The sequence below is a fragment of the Doryrhamphus excisus genome, chromosome 1, assembly GCF_030265055.1.
Source record: "Doryrhamphus excisus isolate RoL2022-K1 chromosome 1, RoL_Dexc_1.0, whole genome shotgun sequence".
Taxonomy (NCBI): domain Eukaryota; kingdom Metazoa; phylum Chordata; class Actinopteri; order Syngnathiformes; family Syngnathidae; genus Doryrhamphus; species Doryrhamphus excisus.
Window position 1 is genome coordinate 19,700,131 of NC_080466.1, and position 20,649 is coordinate 19,720,779.

General features: G+C 39.9%; 1 protein-coding gene across 1 annotated transcript in view; it reads left to right on the forward strand.

The window, feature by feature from the left end:
• Window positions 1-12,477, forward strand: part of cxxc4 (CXXC finger 4) — a 36,431-nt gene extending 23,954 nt beyond the window's left edge. The window contains exon 3 of the mRNA XM_058059450.1: window positions 11,586-12,477. Coding sequence (XP_057915433.1) covers window positions 11,586-11,630 — 45 coding nt within the window. The 3' untranslated portion in view covers window positions 11,631-12,477. The remainder of the gene's footprint in view (window positions 1-11,585) is intronic.
• The last annotated feature ends 8,172 nt before the right edge of the window (window positions 12,478-20,649 follow it).

Consider the following 20,649-nt stretch of genomic DNA (forward strand, 5'->3'; position numbering starts at 1 on the left):
ATTGTTGAGGTTATCTGGACAAGCAAAAAGTCAAGTATGCTGAAACAAATAAATCCACTAGTAATGACGGTGAATTAAAAGTTTCCCAGTGATTGCATGCCTGAGCGTATGTGCGGTGGTGCTGGTGTGAGGCGAGCTGTTAGCACAGGGTTAGCGCCAGACACGTCTCAAGAGAAACCGGGGCACATTTGCAATCACCCTGAGTTCAAAAGGGTAATTTATTCGCAGTCTGTGCTTAAAGTCGCTCTGCTCAGGATGCCGCTGTGGGATTGTGCAGCGAGAAGACACATCATTTTCATTTTCCACTCGCTTCTTCCACTCACCTTCCTCCTCCTCCTCATCGCTGTTGTTGTTCCTCCCAGAGCCCTGTGTGGCGTCTTTTCGCCGGCGCAGGCGAGCATATTTCACTTTTACATTCATCCGCGCTGACGTTCCGGCGCTGATTGAATTCTGAGGCGCTGTGGCGTCTGCCATTATCGCCCTCATCGTCTTGAGTGGTTTATCTCTGGCCACAGCTCGGTACGACTCCAAGGCTGCAGGGTAGACGAGGGGGCAGGGTTGTGGACTCTTCATGCCTTTTTATTATTTGTGTGCAAAAAAAGAGAGAAAAGGGGGAGGATTGGCCTTAGCCTGGATGTAGTGGGTGGAGGTCTTGTGTACTGAAGACCTTCTTTCTTAGTCCTCGTTTCCATTGTTTGTGTTTTTTTTTTTGTTTTGTACTGTTCAATTTGCACATTTTGCTAGTTTCTGTTCTGGTTTTGTATTATAAATGGTTTCAAAATACCCAACACTATAACCGTTTTCTTGGATTAACCAGTTGTGGCAGCAGTCCTGTTTGGTTGAATAATAGGGTGGAGCTAAACAAGCTGCTGTAGTCATTTTCATCATGTGCCGGAAAGTAACGTAACCATTGAAAATTTAACTTTGTCGACACCGTATTGTCTTAAAGGAGACCTGCAGTATTATGCTCATTTTTTGGCCCTTTGTATTGAAATGTGGACTCCTATAGAGCAGCTACACACAATAACCATCCATCCATTTTCTATGCGGCTTATCCTCACTAGATTCGCAGGTATGCTGGAGCCTATCACAGCTGTATTCGGGCAAGAGGCACATACTATGGACCAACAATCACACTCACATTCATGCCTATGGACAATTTGGAGTCGCCAATTAACCTAGCATGTTTTTGGAATGTAGGAGGAAACTGGAGTACCCAGAGAAAACCCACGCATGCACGGGGAGACATTGCACTGGAATAGAAATGTGGTCATTGCATGTTCTAGACATCAGCATGTAATTCTCTCCCTGTATGCACACTCTATAATGCTATAATGCTACACAGGTTGCTACAACCGTTTACTACTACACAAAATGAACACGGTGCTAATACGGTGAAATCTTCCACAAAAGAGTGCAACTGAGTGAGGAGGAGGGCAGGCACACCTTGGTACATCCATATAAGGAAGTCTGACTCATTGTGATGTCACAGGGAGCCAGTGTGAGCCAAAACTCTCTGAAATCGAGCATTCAGAGCCATCCCAAAGTTCTTTCAGGCCTCACTTCCAAATATGAAGACCTTATTATCTGAAACCTTGGCATCATTTAACCTGACAATACAACATTCTAACTACATTTATAGGTCAGAAAAGTGGGGAAAGCATAATAGGTCATTTTTAATATTTGTGGTCATTCTTACCATCCAGCAAAATCCGTAAAAAAATAATTTGACATACACTAGTATGTTTTTTGTCACACTTTTTTGTCACAGATCATGACATACATTTCAATATTAGTCAATTACAACACTACTGAACACAAAATGCAGTTTTTAAATGAAACTTTTTAGTATTAGGGGAGAAAATGGTTAGGTTAAGTTTCATATAAAAACTGCATATTGTGTTGAATTGTGTTGTCATTTTTTTATTTTGTTTGAACATTTACGTATGACAATGCACAACGATGAGCCAATTCAAGAAACAATACAAGCAGTTGATGTTTGCTAAATACAAGGATGAAGAGTCTTGAACCAGTCATGATGTGCTATATATATCACTATATTGACACTTACTATGGTACCCATTATGTCATTGGATGCTCATATTATTACATCGAAGTTCGGTACGTGACCAAAAAAAAAAAACAACAAAAAAAACCTTAAACTATATTAGGAAAGCAGGAAGTGAACAAATATAACAGTTACTGATTGTAAAAGTACCAGATAGAGGGGTAGGATTTAATAAGCTTTGCTTCTTCCTACTCCTTTTGGACATGTGGAACTGTGAACTGATTATGTAATGCATTCAATTGTAATCTGATGCATGTTCAAATGAAATAGAACCATTACCAAAATAGCATTAAATGCCACATTGTTAGCCTTAACCAACTCTTCCTCATTGGCTTGAATAAATATAACCTTGGCATTACTACTACCATTTCTTAAAAGACGTTTCGACTCTCATCCAAGCAGGCTTCATTTAATGCTTAAAGACTAGGTGGGACACACACATGGTACATCTGTCATAAGAGTGAAAAAAGTTCTCTGTTCCGTGTGGAAGTGGTAAGTTCTTGGGTCCATGCAGTGATCCATTATTCTATGCATTAGCAATGTGGCAAAAATAATGAACAATAGTAGTCTAAATGCGATTGTAGGGGTGTTATTTCATGTCTAGATGTCTCTAATAATGGTAAAAAAAAAAAACATGTGTAACTGTGAACTGATTATGTGATGCATTCAATTGTAATCTGATGCATGTTCAAAACATGCAACAAAATAAGAAATCAGGAATGTGGCAAACACTTTTTCACACCACGGTACATTTGCCACATTTTCCATCGACATAGAATCCCTTTTGTCATATCTACACAGCATCCTGTAATCCGATGATGTTAAAACTACGCACCCATGTCCTGTCACTACAGAATTCCTTTACACCAATTTCTGTTCCGCCTCTGTTACAGCTCAGATACTACCTCAGAAAGTGAGAAGTTGTTGAGTTTTTCCCACTATTACACAATTCCGTGTCCTTTTTTATACGCAACAGAGACACAGAAAAAGGTGACGATTCAGCAAAATTGTCTGGAATCCAACATTTCAGTTTTTGCCTTTTAAACAGAACCTATAAAAGGAGGACAAATTGCCATAACTGCGCTTATGTTCACACAGACGTGGCGGTAACGGTGTCTGGTATACAACAATTGTTGGACAGCGACAATTGCTTTCGATACCACAGGGCAGGATTCCCTTCTTCACAGTTGCCGTCCTCTCTTACCGCTTTGATACTACCTCCCAAAAATTGCTGTAGCGACTTCGCCCCCGTTTTCCATCCATAAAAGGTGGAAAAATGACATCTTTTACAAGGGTTTTTGTGATTAGTTGGTGAGTTACACACTGTGGTATCGCTATCTGCATTGAAACGCAAGTCCAGTAAGGATTTAGCAAGCAGAACTCTATGCTTGTTGTGGGATTTACCATTGAAACCATTTCCTTCTTCCCACCCGCCGACAGACCGCCATCATCTGCCAGGTTCAGTGAGGCTCACGAGGTGTCATGGCTGTCCAGAGACCTTAAGCCACAATCAGCAGAAAATTGCCCCATCATTTTTTTTCAACACCTTTAGCACGACAACCTGGCATTTAGAATGGTAGCTCCAAAGACAACGGCTCGGCCCGTCTTTCGTCCTCGGGTTTGATACTGAGCTGTGTGCGTTGGCCGCCAGAGCGGGAAATTGTCTTCCCCTGCGTGTGTGGTTGTAGCCAGCTTGTTATGCATGCTCTGCTGCACAGGCTGCAGCATTCACCAGGGGCTGACGCGCCGCTGCGCCGTCTTGATCTGTTGTCGTGGTCATACCACAACCGACCCTCACCGTTCCGTTCAGACCTCCCCTTCCGCTGTTCTTTGCCCTCGCCTGTTCTTTGTTCTCCCCCCCTCCTCGTTCCCTCCCGTTCTGTGGCGAGTGATTTTTTTTTTTTTCCTCAAGGCGTAAGCAGGTGGAAGTGTGCTAATTGAGCCTTCCTGGTGCCTTTCCTCGTCACTCCTGCGTTGTGAGGCCAGCACTCGAGCTTCACCGGGTCGATACGGTGGAAACTTAACAAAACAGAGGCATGCCGAGTACCCAGATCGGGGTCATTATTGTCGCTCGCCAGTCGCGCTTCCACCAGGGGCTGATCAATGTAAGGATATGGATTAAGACAAGCACCCAGCCTTCCTCAACACCAAGGGGAACGGAGGCCTCTGCTAAAAACGGCCCTATTTGGATATTCCACGTTTTTGAAAGCATTGTTGCGTATTATATCTGCATTGATTGCAGCATCACAACACAACACTGTAATGCTTCCAATTGTTGGACTGTTCCTTGTTTACTAGTTCTCCACCAGGGGCAGTATACTCGTTCATTCACTCACTTTTAGACTGGATGGATGGGGGTTATGGTTATAGTTATGTCGATAATTACTTGTGTTCCAGTAAATACATTTACTTTCCATTTTTTCCAGTTTATTTAAGCTAAAGCTTGTCACACATGCAGGCAATTGCCATTTGACAGTGACGCGTGGTGAGGCACTGACTCCTTGTTGAAGTTAAAATTGTTTTCAAATACTTTTTAATTCCATTTTTTGTTTTTTTTTTAAATAAAATTCCAACCCATTTGTGGTCTTATCTTTATTGGTGTACAAAAAACTGCGATTCGTATAAAAGTCTGATCAACCTCTGTTTTGTATGAAAGTCAAATTGGAGAGGTTTTTGAACTTGGCTGTATAAGATAAGCGGCGCATAAAAATATCTTTATTGCACTTGACTTGTTGCTGACTTTAGCTGACACGTTGACTCTGGCTTTCAGTAATGTTTTTTGAAATAGCAGCTCTAAAAGAAGGGCTTGGAGTTACTATGTGCCTCTTGAATATGGGTGTCAAAAGTGTGACATAGCCAAGCAAAAATTTAAATGGTTATTTTCAAACCAATTTGCTTCAATTAGACTGTCACTTATTTTGTTTCAGTTTATGAAGACCAATTTTTTAATGATTTTTTAATGTTTTTTAATGTGTTTTTTCTTGATTTACACTTTTATAAGTAAATAAATGAGTTTTACATCATAGGATTTGAAAAAAAAAAGGCTTTTTCCATTCATAAACAGGAAAGAAAAAGGAAAATGGGTGAGATTCATGGGAATATTTCCACAGATTTTGGCATAAATTAAATAGTATGAAATCCTCAATGAAAGACTCAACCAAAACGTGATGTCAAACAGTAGTTCCCCAAAGTATTTTCATTAGAAAAACAGATCAGACGAGATGATTATGTACCAAGGTAAGCTAATTTGCAGTTCCACTGATACCTCATCCATCCATCCATCTACTTTCTATGCCGCTTATCCTCACCAGGGTCGCTGTATGCTGGAGCCTACTCTCCGATACCCCTTTCAATAGAATCACTCATGTTAGTTTTCTAGCTTGATGCGGTTAGCATGTTGATGTTACAATATGGTAATAATATATTTGTGTTGAACATGATTGACAATAGGGATTAGCATTATATGTATCCGCCTCTGTACTGTGGGCAGGACATAAACTGGACGTGGGCGCGGTTTGACTGGAATTGGGTCAGTACATTATTTATTATTATCAGAAATTGATATTGATTGATCAGAGATTGCTATTATTATTATGAATCAGCTATATGCGTTGTGTAAGTGATCTGTAAATCTTAATTTTTTATTGTTTTTAAATGATCTGCGTGAATTTGGTGATTCATGTATACATCCAGTGAAATAGCCTTGTTGAGTTGTTGCATAAGTGACTGACGCAACAGAAGCATGCACATAACTGTCTTGTCAAGTGCACCGCGTAAGTTTACCAAGTACATAACTTTAGATACAAACCGAAATAGGCAAAGCTCTACTTGGGATGTTCCTTTCCTATTTCAGATCTTTATTAGGAATCATGGACATTATAGGTTACAATACCCTGTGTTTTTATGTTCTTCTCCAGCAGATATCCGCAGCTGTGTGTCAAACGCGTGACACATTGAGGATGTCCTTGACTAACATGTTGACAAACAATACAGTTGCACTGGGGGTACTCAGTAACAAATGTACACAGTTTTCCTTAACTGAAATATTATTCATCTTCAAAGCTAAATCGTCATGGTAAGCACAAGTAGGAAAAACAGTGATACTTGCAAAGTAAAACATTTTTGAGGTGGTACTTGGTGTACAAAGTTTGAGAGACATTGTTCTAGATCAGGGGTCTCAAACTCAATTTACCTGGGGGCCACTGGAGCTAGGGTCTGGGCAAGGCTGGGCCGCATCAGGTTTTCAAAAAAAAAAAAAAAACGCATTTATTAAAAACAGAAAAATATACAAACTTTATACAAGCTTTGGTTCCAATTTTCTACAATAAAAGCTCTGATAAAACATTCCACTGTTCTCAAATATCTTATTTTTTATTTTTCTGAACAAAATACGATGAAAAATAAATAAACAAATCAAGAATAAAGAAAATCAATCAATCAGTAAAAAATAAATATAATAATAATAATAAAACGGCAAATAATAAAAACTTAAGAAACCACATATAGTTGGTGGGTAGACAAATTATTTTTTTCAGATTAAAATGAACAAAGCATTATTAGAGCCCTGTAGACATGACAAAACACGACTATAGTCACATTTATACTCTTTTTATTTACAACATATTGCGCAACTGCAGGGTCTTGAGACACATGCTAACTCGCAAACTAGAGAGCTAGCGACCTAAACGGTAGCCTTCAAGTTATTTCCTTTAAACTTAAATAGCCAAAAACTTACCACTTCCACACGGATAGGGAGGATAACTATTAACAGTTATTTAACCTTTAACATGAACATTAATCAAACGTAATAATTTTTTCTGGGTACATGATACCATACAGCATCCATATCAAACTTACGTGGGCCGCACTAACATTAAACTTTCATATCAAGGCGGGGGCCTCAAACTAGTGTCCTGCGGGCCGCGTGTTTGAGACCCCTGTTCTAGATAATGCTACAGTGCTTTAGAACAGTAGTTCCAGTGGCTCCAGGACCCACCAGCACCTTCAATTAATTTTTATTTATTTTTTTGCCCAGGCAAAACCTGCATCCTACCTACGCATGGGTCGGTTACCAGTTTAAAAAAAGTCACTCTTTCATAACCACTAGAATTTAGCGTCATACTGTTTCTACCATATGAGAGAAACTGAGGTCCAGTGCTTCCACAACCTGGAAATACTTGGTCCCCTCCTGTGTTATTCCTCACAGTCAAAACTGGGCTTCGATGTGTTGAAACCACAGCCGTGTTGGGCACAGATAGTATTTTCTCGTTAGCATTGAGTGGCGCTGGTACGACCGCGCTGTTGTTGGTCAACAAATTACTCACGTCGAGGGTCACCAAATGTGGAGATGGGATTGAGGAGGAGACGGGAGTGGAGGATAAGTGGTATAAAGCGTTTACTCTCCACTGAACAATAAGCAACAACCACTTAAAGGAAAACTGCACTTTTGGGGGGAATTTTGCCCATCATCGACCATCCTTATGTGAGACATGAACGTTCTACCGCTCGGTGTAGGTGTTTGTTTCTACAGTCATTCATTCATTCATTTTCTACCGCTTTTCCTCACGAGGGTCGCGGGGGGTGCTGGTCGCCAGCCAATCACAGGGCACATATAGACAAACAACCATTCACACTCACATTCATACCTATGGACAATTTGGAGTCGCCAATTAACCTAGCATGTTATGGAGATCTCCACATATGGAGATGGCCGAGGGTGGAATTGAACCCTGGTCTCCTAGCTGTGAGGTCTCCGCACTAACCACTCGTCCACCATGCCGCCCATTTGTTTGTTTGTTTCTACATTGCTATGTCAAATCAATAATAATTACTGCATGACTACATGGTTACAGCATGTTTTTAAGACATTATTAAAGATATCCGATAATATCGGCTAGCGATAATTATCGTCCCGATATGAGGCTAAAAATGTGAGCTCGCTAGCATCATATGTGTCAAGGATATCCACTTATAAAACTCTTAATTGCATCAAAATGAATGGCTGTGTGCAATTAGGCAAAGCCTTCAAATGCACAGACTTTGAATTAGCCATGATGGCGCCCTGCTGCTTTGTGTCCTCCATTAAACACTTAGAAAAAGAATAGACGTTGTTTGATGTGGTGTGAAAACATAGTAAGTGGTTCTTTCACAAACAAGTAAAGAAAGACGTGTCAGTAAGTCATGCAGGAAACAAACTTTGAGGCCTAAATTGTAAGAAATGAAATGCTCATCATTGAGAAAGGCATACAGTGTAATATTGTTTTTGGTGTTTTTTTTTTGTACATGTGGGGGGGCTTAGAAAGCTCATCAGTATGCCTTTAAGGAGCCACTGGGTATTAAAATGCAAAATTGCCCTCCACTCAGGCTAAAGTGATTTTAGTTGTGATTATGCACCATTTCCTCCCACTCAACAGCAAAGAGAAAAAAACGAGGGAGGAGAAAAAATAAAAAGAACGCTAATTGGTCATGGGGATTGGTGGGAGGCTTGGCTGTTTTATGTGTCTGACTTCTAAATGAGTTTGGGAAAGGAGAGGCTGCCACTCTGCTATAGAGGTTCTGTTCGGTTGGGCTGGGTGGGTAGTAGTGTGGTGGTGGGGGGGGGGGGTGCTGTTGGCGTGCGCTCAAATTGAAATGATGCACTGTTCCCCCTCACTGCGGCTGGAGCGCACAGTAATTAAATGCCTCATTGTTGCTTCCTGGGAATTGGAATGGAATTTTTCATGCGGCGTGGTGATTATTTGGGTGTGGGTGGGGCGTGGATGTAATCACCTTGGCTGCATCTCTGATGAAACACTTTGGTTTGGTGCTTGTGCCGCCGAAAGCGCCCCTCTGGGTTCTTTTTTTTTTGTTTAGTTTTTTTTTTTTTTTTTTTTTTTTTTGCTAAGTGCTTTTATTCATCACCGGTTCCGTTGTCATGACTTCCTGTTTTTGGCGAATACATTTAATGCAACACGACGCAGGAATTGGACCTAGCTTAGCTTTTATTATGCTAATGCTACTCTATTCACCAAAGTGGTTTCAATGTGCATTACTGTAATCTCAAATAGTGGCATCCGCTCTAATAAACACTGCACCTCACGTAAACTGGTGTTGTCACCTTTACCCCAGGGGTGTCCAAAATACCCATTTTCAGCCCTAACACTAAACCAAATTTTATTTTATTTTATTTTATTTTATTTTCAGCCCTAACACTAAACAAAATTCTATTTTATTTTATTTTATTTTCAGCCCTAACACTAAACATATTTTATTTTATTTTATTTTCAGCCCTAACACTAAACAAAATTTTATTTTATTTTATTTTATTTTATTTTCAGCCCTAACACTAAACCAAATTCTATTTTATTTTATTTTCAGGCCTAACACTAAACCAAATTTTATTTATTTTATTTTATTTTATTTTATTTTATTTTATTTTATTTTATTTTATTTTATTTTATTTTATTTTATTTTATTTTATTTTATTTTATTTTATTTTATTTTATTTTATTTTTGTTGTTGTCTAAACCAAATTTTAAAAATAGAATGCATTCATTATTAATAAGATATATTATCCGATACTGTATTACACAAATTATTGCTGCAACTTGCCGGGATACTTCAACACGATCACGGGGGGATCAAACCCGCAACCTTCAGGTTGGAAGACGTCCTCGCTACCACCTGAGCCATGCCACCCCAAGATCAACCCTTGTTTGCTTTCAACACAATAGGGCAGGATGTTTGAGTCTCAAATGTCAAACCTTGTCTGCCATCCGGGTTTGTTCCATCTTTGAAACGATCTGAAACCAGCTGCAAAAATGCCGGGTTGACTTTTTCCCACATTCTGTGACTCATGGGTGGAGGGGGGGTTGAAAATGGAACTTTCCTTCATTTCGAGGCGGCACGAAAGAGGCCAGTGAGTGATGTGTCACATTCGATGTCTTTACCACAACACACACAGTGGCTACAGAGCAGATGTGGCATCTGTAAAGCTGCAGGTTACATTGGAGTTTAAAGAGAAAGAGCGGAACATTCCGGAACAAAAGCTGCGAAACATTTCAACATTGAACCTAAATAATTGGGTATTGGAAAAGAATGCAAACCTTGCTGGAAAAGGAAAGTTCTGCATTATACAGTATATCAATTATTATACTGTAATAATAATTATACCCAATCGTCTCGTCTCCTTGTGACACCCTAGTAACTTATTAAGATATATTCACTTTGCCTTAACTTTGCAAAATGGTTGGTATTCTCTGTTGCTAAGTAGATGAATACACTTACACATGTAATTAAACACCCTACTTCTAATAAATCTGCTGTTGAGTTATATGGATAGATCTATTCATTCAAGTAAATGAACTAAATACCTTTAAGAAACACCTGGCGCTTTCTGCTGTTGAGTAGATGGGTAGATTTACCCTTGTAATTAAACACCCTATTCCTATTAAATGCCTTGTAGTGTCTGCTGTTGAGTATATGGATCGATTTTTTCATTCAAGTAAATTAATTAGTACATACCTTACCCTTAAGAAAGGCCTCAAACTTTATTCTGTGGAGTGAAAGGATGGCTTTACGGTGTTAATTCAACACTCTACCTCCAATAAATTAATTGTACTGCCTGCTGTTGAGTAGATTTATCCATTCAAGAAAATGAATTAAATACCTTATCTTTAAGAAATGCCTGGCACTTCCTGCTGTTGAGTAGCTGGATAGATTTACACTTGTAATTCAACACCCTACCGCCAATAAATGTCTTGTATGGTCTGCTGATGAATATTTTAACACTTTAAAGTAGATTAATTAAATACATTACCTTTAGCAAATGGCTGGCACGTTCTCCTGTTGAGTAAATGGACAGATTTACACTTGTAATTCAACACCCTACCGCCAATAAAAGCCTTGTATGGTCTGCTGTTGAATATATTAACACTTTATAGTATATTAAATAAATACCTTACCTTTAAGAAATGCCTGGCACTTTCTCCTGTTGAATAGATGGACAGATTTACACTTGTAATTCAACACCCTACTGCCAATAAATGTCTTGTACGGTCTGCTGTTGAATATATTAATACGTTATAATATATTCATTAAATACCTTACTTTTAAGAAATTCCTGGCGCTTTCTCCTGTTGAGTAGATGGATAGGTTTAAACTTGTAATTCAACACCCTACCGCCACTAAATGCCTCCTACGGTCTACTGTTGAATATATTAACACTTTATAGTATATTAGTTAAATACCTTACCTTTAAGAAATGCCTGGCACTTTCTGCTGTTGAGTAGATGGCTTGATTTACATTTGTAATTCAACACCCTACCGCCAATAAATGCCTTGTACAGTCCGCTGATTAATATGTTAACGCTTTAAAGTAGATTCATTAAATACCTTACCTTCAAGAAAGGCCTGGTATTGTATTCTGTGGAGCAAATCAATGCGTCCACCATTATTTGAGGAAATCTTTCATTTGGGTTGAACATTTCTTTGTCATGTCCGTCCAACTTAACGTGTCCTCTCATTGTGTCTCCCACAGAGGACGCCGGTCACTAACGGCGAAGCATTCCGGTGGTTCTTCTAAAGGCATGCTGGCCCACCCGTTACCCATGAGCGACTCTTTGGACTGTCTGCTCGGAGCACTCTATGACCCCAAGCAACACATTTTTGGATCGGAGGACGGAATTTAAAACCGTTTGGACAGAAAGATGGATGAAAACATATTTGGGTGTTGTTTGCTTTTTCTGTGTAATTATTGTACCTTTTTGACAGTATCACAATGTATATTTTTGGTGTCTATGAATGTGTTTTCAGTGTTTGCGGGCCATGACTGGGCCGCCGACTTTCTGTAAAGAAAGAGACAATCGTAGCACCATACACTGAAGACGGACTGACCACCGGGATCGACGACAAAGCAACAGCAATAATTATTTTTCATCCTTCTCCCTCCAAGGAATCATCTGATCTTTCCACAGTTTTGTCTCAATGAGGCACTTTCTTTTTTCTAACTTTGTGTGGACTCACTGCAGTACAGGGCACATTGTCTTGCGTGGTGAGTGTCACCTCTTTAAAAAGCGAGCATTTATTGGAGTCGGACTCTAATCTGGAGATTTTTCTGGGTTTTCAGTATTTCAAAAGGGGATTTATGTCAGTAAAGGCGTTGTTGCTGACGTTAAAACCAATGAAAGTACACTATGAACATATCAGGTGGGAGTTCTGCGAGGGGCGGTTTTGGACTTTTCTCTTCTCCCCGCAGAGCACCCCACCACAAGCACCCCCCCCCCCCCCCCTCCCAAAATGATCCTGATAAGTTCCCCATCGTCCTGAACCCTGTTGTTGCATGTGTACATGTGTTTGGCTTTTAAAGACCACTTAAGAATTTGTATATTGTTGTTGTGATGCTTTTATGTGTTCTAATAAAAAATAATGACTTGGACTACCCGACTGACATGCTGACACTTGATGGATATGATCACCTGATAAGCAATGATTCCGTCTCCCTGCCTTCCTGGGATGAAGCTTGCAGCGTTGCTTTGCCTCCCCAGTCACGTATTCCCGGGAATACTAAAATGTTGCGCGGAGAAGAGTGCTTCCCGGAGGCAGCAGACTTTAAAGGACGAGTGAAATCCCATGTGGTTTGTCATGCTAGAATGCGTTCGACGGGAGGGAGAGAGGGGGGGGGGGGGGTTAGAGGAGAGGAGGTGGTGGGCACGGTGGAAGAAGGAGGAGGATGGCGGATGGCGGGTACTGACGGAGGGGGGGTCGGGGTGGTTGGAAAGCGGCGAGATGTGCTCCTGAGATAGCACCAGCATCAGAGTGATTGCCGGGTCTTTGGGATTCAGGCAGAGGCGTTGTGGGGGGGGGGGGGGGGTGAGGAAGGAGATCATCCAAGACTGACTGCTCCTCCGACGCTTGCAATCACCCCGATTGAGCTCTTGACGAGCAGGAAGTGTTTGGTGGCAGCCATGTTGACGGTAATGTGGCGCCTAAAGCGTCGCGGCGCCTGATTAGAGTGCGGCTTGCTCGCTCGCTAGCTCGCTCGCTAGCTCGCTCATTCACTAACCTGGCCGGCGAGATGAAATTAGATCACACACGGCTCGCTCTAATCCCACCACCACCGCCGTTTCGGATTAAAAAGTGGTCAGGTCTACGGTCGTGATGCACTTCCTTCACACGGCATGCTACAGCAGGAAGTCACTACGACAAACATCTTTCTATCAGGAAATGCTTGACATATCGGAGATTAGAACAGAAAAGAACATTTTTGCACCACATTGTCACATGCTCACAAATCCTGACAATGTTTATCCGATTTATAAATACTATCAAAATGTTATCCCGGGTTTCACCTTATAAGTCCGCATCTGGTGGAGGTTTTCCACAATATCCCATGGAAGACTTATGGCCAATTAGTTCCTAAGACCCAACCGGAGCGTGAAGACATTTTAGTTGATATCAGCCATGTTTTTCAACCAATCTTGCTAAAATTTTACACACATGTAAACATTGACAGTTCCCTAAAAGTGTATTGTAAATATTGTGACAAATCGGGCTTGCGTCCTCGTGTGATAGTGGATTTTGTGGAGCTCTGTGAGAAATAGAAAGCCAATCTGATTTATGGGTGTGAAACATTGGTTTGATAACTAAAAATAATACCACAGGCATAATAGGGGTGCATGTTTTCACTCATTTTCACCTAATTGCGTAGAGTAGGTTAGATTGAGAAGAGTATTGTGTTGACTGCTGTTGGGTTTTTAGCAGGATTATGTAAAAACGATGCAAGTATTTTCTGTGAAACTTGGTAGATGGGTGGCAGATTCATTCATTTTCTACCGCTTATCCTCACGAGGGTCACGGGGGTGCTGGAGCCTATCCCAGCTGTCTTCGGGCGAGAGGCGGGGTACACCCTGGACTGGTGGCCAGCCAATCACAGGGCACATATAGACAAACAACCATTCACACTCACATTCATACCTATGGACAATTTGGAGTCGATAAATAACCTAGCATGTTTTTGGAATGTGGGAATGTAGGAAACCGGAGTACCCATGCACGGGGGGAGCATGCAAACTCCACACAGAGATGCCAGGGAATAGAACCCGTGTCTCCTAGCTGTGAGGCCTGCACGCTAGCCACTCGACTGCTGTGCAGCTGAGTAAATTAATTAAACAGAAAATTCTAGCATTTCAAACAAGAAAACCAAATAAATCAAATACAATCAGCTAGTCTGAGTTAGCAATCACAGAAATGCTTCAACCTTCAATGTCACCGTGCAGCCGGTAAAATGGCAATGATGTCTTATCCAACAGAAACGATCAAAGTGGAGCTTCACCTCTGATAGTATGCCGTGTAATGCTGGTCTGAAGCTGATGTGAAAGATGCAAAAACCCCTCTACAATGCAACCCAACCCCTGACAAGCAACAGAGCCGAAAATACAAAGCTTGGACACACTCATTCATCACCTCGCTTTCCAGGCACATTCATACCTATGGACAATTTGAAGTCGCCAATTAACCTAGCATGTTTTTGGAATGTGGGAAAAAAACAGAGTACCAGTAGAAAACCCACACATGCACGGGGAGAACATGCAAACTCCACGCAGAGATGGCCAAGAGTGGAATCGAACTTGGCACATACTACTACTACTACTACTACTACTAATGTCGTACTTTTCAGCGAAACCCATTTTTCCTCATTGTTTTCTGTATAGACAGATGATGAAATAGGTTGCCACCAGTGTGGGCGGCACTTGATTCAAGGTGGGTGAAGTGGCTTGCTCAAGGACACAATAGCAGTGATTGGGATGGACGAAACGTGCGTACAACCAGTTTCAGGACAACCTGCTCTACTACGGAACTGTTGAACTAAAGGTTTGAGTCACTATGGTGTCAATGGAACTGTTCGTCCCTTCGAATCATAATGGTACAACCCAGTTCGGTGCCATAACGGTCTCATCTTATTATTCTTTTTTTGTTGTTTTTTTTTATTCAAAGTATAAGCGATTCTGTAATGTAGCCAGCTAAGGCAATAGTTCAGTCAGATAGATATCTTGTATTCGTATCGAATAGAATAATATATCATCAAATAGCTAGAAATGTCCAAATAGATGCTAACACACCTGTCGCTCACCCACATTAACAAAAAAATTACACAGCTTTGTTTGAAAAGAAGACGCGTTCACAAATAGAGATGTTTTCTTCGCAGCAGGGGCAGAAATAGACATTTTCAGTGTGCTGTGAACTCAGTCTGAACCGCTCTCACATGAAATATTCCGTGTTTGCTGACGCTACCTGAACCATCACGGCAGGACAAATAAAGCAGGATCCCGGGAGATAAAGTCATTTGGTTGAGCGGCGGAAGCCGAGCAGGAAAACGAATCGTTAATTAACTTTGGGAGACACCACTTTATATAACGCTGGGGGAGGGAAAAAAAAAATCAAGATTATTCTCCAAAGACCTTTTTGATCAGCACGATTGTTCCTTGTTAGCATAAATCGACAGAAACTCGACTTCAGTTTGTACGGTAACCCTAGAGGATCAAAAAGGTACAGGTGAGTCCCTGTAATGTAAAGCTAAATGTGCTTCAAGTTATACCAAATGTACTCTTTTATGATGATGTAACAGTAATACGTAGTATGTGTCCGTGGTTATGAGCACCAAACATGAGAAAAATCATCTCAGCATAGACCAGCTATACTCAGCATGACCAGCATAGGCTACATTTTGGTTCTGGTCTATGCTAGTCATGCTAGTCATGCTAGCAGCTAGTCTCCCTCACTTGTTTGTGCCACTTTTGAGAGAACAAGACGCTAGCTTCTAAAGTTTGTTATGACGTCATGAAGGAAAAACCTCCTTCCACTGATGTGGTGTCTCATGGGAACTTGAGTTTGATCATTTAGGCGAACCTAGCATGACGTTGCTATTAAAATGGGAGTCTAATGTTAGCACTGTAGCTCCACAAAGCTGTCCCATGCCTTAATGTTACGTTGCTGTATGGTGGGGTGAAAACTAATAAAACATTTTTTTTTAAAATAGGGAAACATTTTATATTAATATTAATAAAGAAAAAAGATGTTAGTGTAAAATGTAGTAATCTAATGAGAAAAAATAACTATTATGTATATAATGTATAATGTTGATGGAATATGAGGAAATAACATCATTTTAGTAGCGTAAAAGTTAAAGAAAAAATATTATGAGGAACAAACAAAACAACAAAAAATTGGCTTACAATATAAAGTTAAAATATAAGAATAAAGTAAAAATTGTGAAGAGAAAATTTTCAAGAAGAAGACTGAAATAGCTGGAAATTTCTTAAAAAGCATTAAATAAAAAGCATAACAATAGCATGAATAAAACATAATAGTTTGATGGGAATAAAGTCAAAATATTATGGAAATAAAATAACAATTACGAGAAGGAACTGTATCAGCAGAAAGTTGAAATAGTTTGATTTTTAAAAAATGCAACAATGTAATTTCATAAAAATAAAGTAAAAATATTATAGAAATATAATCACAATTATGAGAAAATTTACCATAATAAAGTTTAAATAGTTGGAAATTTAAAAAAAAACAGAAATCAGCTGTAGTTTTACAAAAATTGAAAAAATAAAAAATAAAAAAAAAACAGAAAAAAGGAGCAATTTTACTGGAATATACTGAAATTATTAAAAAAATAATGTCATTTTAATAGCATACAGTTAAAAATAAAATAACAAAGATGATATTTTTTAGAAGTCATAATATTCATCCATTTTCCATGCCTCTTAGCTCAATAGCTAGATTTTGGCTAACACATGCCCAAGTGTGGCACCTCTTGAACTATCGTAGAAAAGTACACCAATATGCTGCTTTTATATTGAAAGGGTGATTTTTATTTCCCATCCTGTGTCCTAGCATGAGGAAAAGACACACTTTGAGATGCCGGCTATGCACGTGTTCGCACACAACTCGACGGTGACACATAAGAGCCCCGCCGCCGCCGCCCTTCCCCCACCTTGTCTTTCATTATTTATTTACTCTGCACGTTTTTTTTTTTTCCATGGCACACATATTGATGCAGGGAAAGCAGGGTGTGAGTGCGTGTCAGAATCATTTCCCGACGAAGGAGACAAGGTGGAAGTAATCAGCAGCACGCTGATGCAATATGACAGGCCGTAGAAGCGCTGGTACACAGTTAAGAGCAGAGGGGGTGCTGCAGGTGGAGTGGTGGGGAGAAAAAACACAGCAACACACACACACACACACAACATCACTGAAGGAGGAAGATTTGCAAAGGCAACATTTGGCTGAGTTAGGAAAGTTTTCTATAAGCTTGAAATGTTAAAAAATATGATGTAACAATAAAAAAACATGTCTATTATTATTATCATTGTTGTTAAGCATAATGAGCCACACGTTGTCCGTACATGGCCCGTGGGCCGCAGGTTGCTAACCTGTCTTTGGCAAGTCTTGGTAATGCTATTCATCTGTATTTGGATGACAAGAGGGTATATTTTCTGCAGGAAAAAAAAAAAATTTTACGGTAAATTCAGATGCCAGGTAAGAAAAATTCTATAAATTAAATAAACTTAATTTAGCGATAAATTATTGCACCATTTATTTAAGTTAGCGACAAGTCCTCTAAAGAAATACGCCCTCAAGTCACCCAAAAGCACGCAAATCGCCATCAAGTATGACATCACATGCTGTAATACTTTTGCCTTCTTTACAGAATTCACCCGCAATACATTCTCAAATGGTGAGTACACAATTTATTATTATTTTTCAGGCGTAGTGACACAACACCTCGCTGGACGTAATGTAACGTAAACACACCTATTTCAACCATAACGCCCTCTAAATCACCTCCAACGACATTTTATTGTTTTATATATATGATATGACCATGCAGTAACATGTAATACTTACAGTATTTTGCTATATTTTGATCATTTTAAACAGAATGATCCAGAACCTTATCTTTTTGAGTGTAAACATACTGAAGAAAAGCTGTTGCTGGGTCCAAAGCAGATCCACTTTAAGTGAAACAGTAAGGCATTTTCATGTAGCATGAGTGCTAAATAGCTCATGGACAAAATAACGATAGAAAAAAAAACAATCAACGCCCATTTCTTTGGGATGCCGACTAACGGGATGGCTGTATCTTCCAGCACGAGACTTGTTTACCCGGTTGAGCTGGTCAATGCAGTGTAATCCTTGGGTAAAATTTTTTTTAATTGGTAGCACGTGGAATGGTAAAGTTGACCAACTTTCTACTATACACATACACGAAGCATAATTTATAGCTTAGCATTAGCAGCAGCTCCAGTAGGTAGCGTTACCTTCTTGTTTTGTGTCACTACCCCAGAAAAATAGTTCTTCTTGTTAGCTGCTACAGTAACAATATCGCTGTAGTTATTTAAATGGAACACTGTTAGTATTGTTACATTATTTTAGGACTTTATACTTATAAAGTAGGTGTGTACCGTTACATCCATTGTTAGCTCCTTCATGCTAGCTGTTCTTCTCTCTTTAGAATGTACAGGAAATTCCAAAATTCACTTCCAAAGGTGTATTTATATGTTTTTTTTCAACATGACAACTCTCTCCCAAAGACGTTTATTTATTTTTTTGCGCACAAAGAGGCACAAAGAGGTGATGATGCAACTCAACATAAGTATGTTTGATGCCTTTTTAAGCTAATAAAACGATCACTTTAAACATCATTTCCTGTCGGCACCCCACTTAGCAACACACACAAGCACTAGTAGGATTTTTGTCATAAATTGATATTTTTCTTATATTCCTTATATCTTATATATATTTTCTTATATATTTTGTGTACTCTATTGGGTAATACACATGTAAAGGTGAGTGTAGGGGTTTTATTTAATCTGTAATATTGTTAAAAACTGTGTGTGCTAGGACAATATTCATTCATTCATTTTCTACCGCTTTTCCTCACGAGGGTCACTGGAGCCTATCCCAGCTGTCTTCGGGCGAGAGGCGGGGTACACCCTGGACTGGTCGCCAGCCAATCACAGGGCACATATAGACAAACAACCATTCACACTCACATTCATACCTATGGACAATTTGGAGTCGGCAATTAACCTAGCATGTTTTTGGAATGTGGGAGGAAACCGGAGTACCCGGAGAAAACCCACACATGCACGGGGAGAACATGAAAACTCCACACAGAGACGGCTGAGAAATTGAACCCTGGTCTCCTAGCTGTGAGGTCTGCGCGCTAACCACTCGATCGGCGTGCAGTCAGGAAGCAATTAATTGCGATAAATGAGGAATTACTTGTGTAATTGCAGTTGACAACGTTGCATTGTTTCAGTGATAGCAACAGTTTGACCCTGGAACGGACAATTTTATGGGAAATAATGGAGAAGAGAAAGAGAAAAAAATCATTTTAACTTAATTTATTTGTAATTGTATATATATATATATATGCTGATACATTGTCAGATTTTTTTTCAATGTTTTGGTTTAAAAAAAACAGCAAAAATATATATTGAAATTTTTCCCAATTTTTTTCATATATATTTTTTTTATTTGTAATATTTTTCATCTTTTATTAGTGTTGTTTAATTATTTCAAATTAGAGTATTCTTTTTCAGATGGTGGCATTTATGTTTTATTTACCTGTGATGATGTGACCTCCCTGTTTTTTTCCCTCTACATCTCCTTTTGTAATGCATTTGAACGCCTCACACCCCCTCAGTGTGTATATTCCCATCTTTTCCTGTGGTTCTCATCACCTTTTCCCTACCTCTTATTCATCCGTATATTAAAAAAATCTCATTCACGCGTGAGCCATCTGCTCATCAAGCTCTCCCGGTAAACAGCTGCAAGGATGATGATGATGATGATGATGATACTGATGCGTTGAGGGTGTTCCTCTTTTTTTCTTAATCCTGACCCCACGGTCCAGCACACGCACACACACACACACACACACACACACACACACACACAGAGATGCGGCGAAAGGTGAAAGCGTGCTGATTGATTGATTGAGGCGGTAGGTTTCATGACGGCTGGTGACATTTCCACACATCGCTTCAGCGCCCCTCCTCCCCCGCAGACAGCCCGGGAGAGATCTCGGAGGAATTAGGCAATCAGAGTCAGCACGGCTGGGTTGCAAGGAGGCGCACGAGCGAGCGATTTAACATAAATGAAAACGTCCTCCTATGACAAGCCTCATTCTTAAAAATGACGTCATTTTCCGCTCATAGGCGCTCGCTGGACGCTCCATTAGGAACACCTGCATCGTCTAATGAGATCTCACACGGGAGATTTATCATCAAGTCTGCCTTTGCTAAAATAGCAAGATTACGGACCTCCTCCAAGGCCCCGTATTTGTTTTTTCATGTACTGTAGACATGCTTTAATATGTTAGATATTGTTTGGAATTATGTTGGATTTTTGAATGCGAAAATTACATTGAGTTCATGACGCCATGATGTTCATGATGATGAACTAGCTCTCACGGTTTCTTTGTTTTTTTTTTATATCCGGAAGTGACGCCAACGGGGTAACAATCCAATCCAATCCAATCCAATCCACTTTATTTATATACAGTAAACCTCGGATATATCGAACTCGGA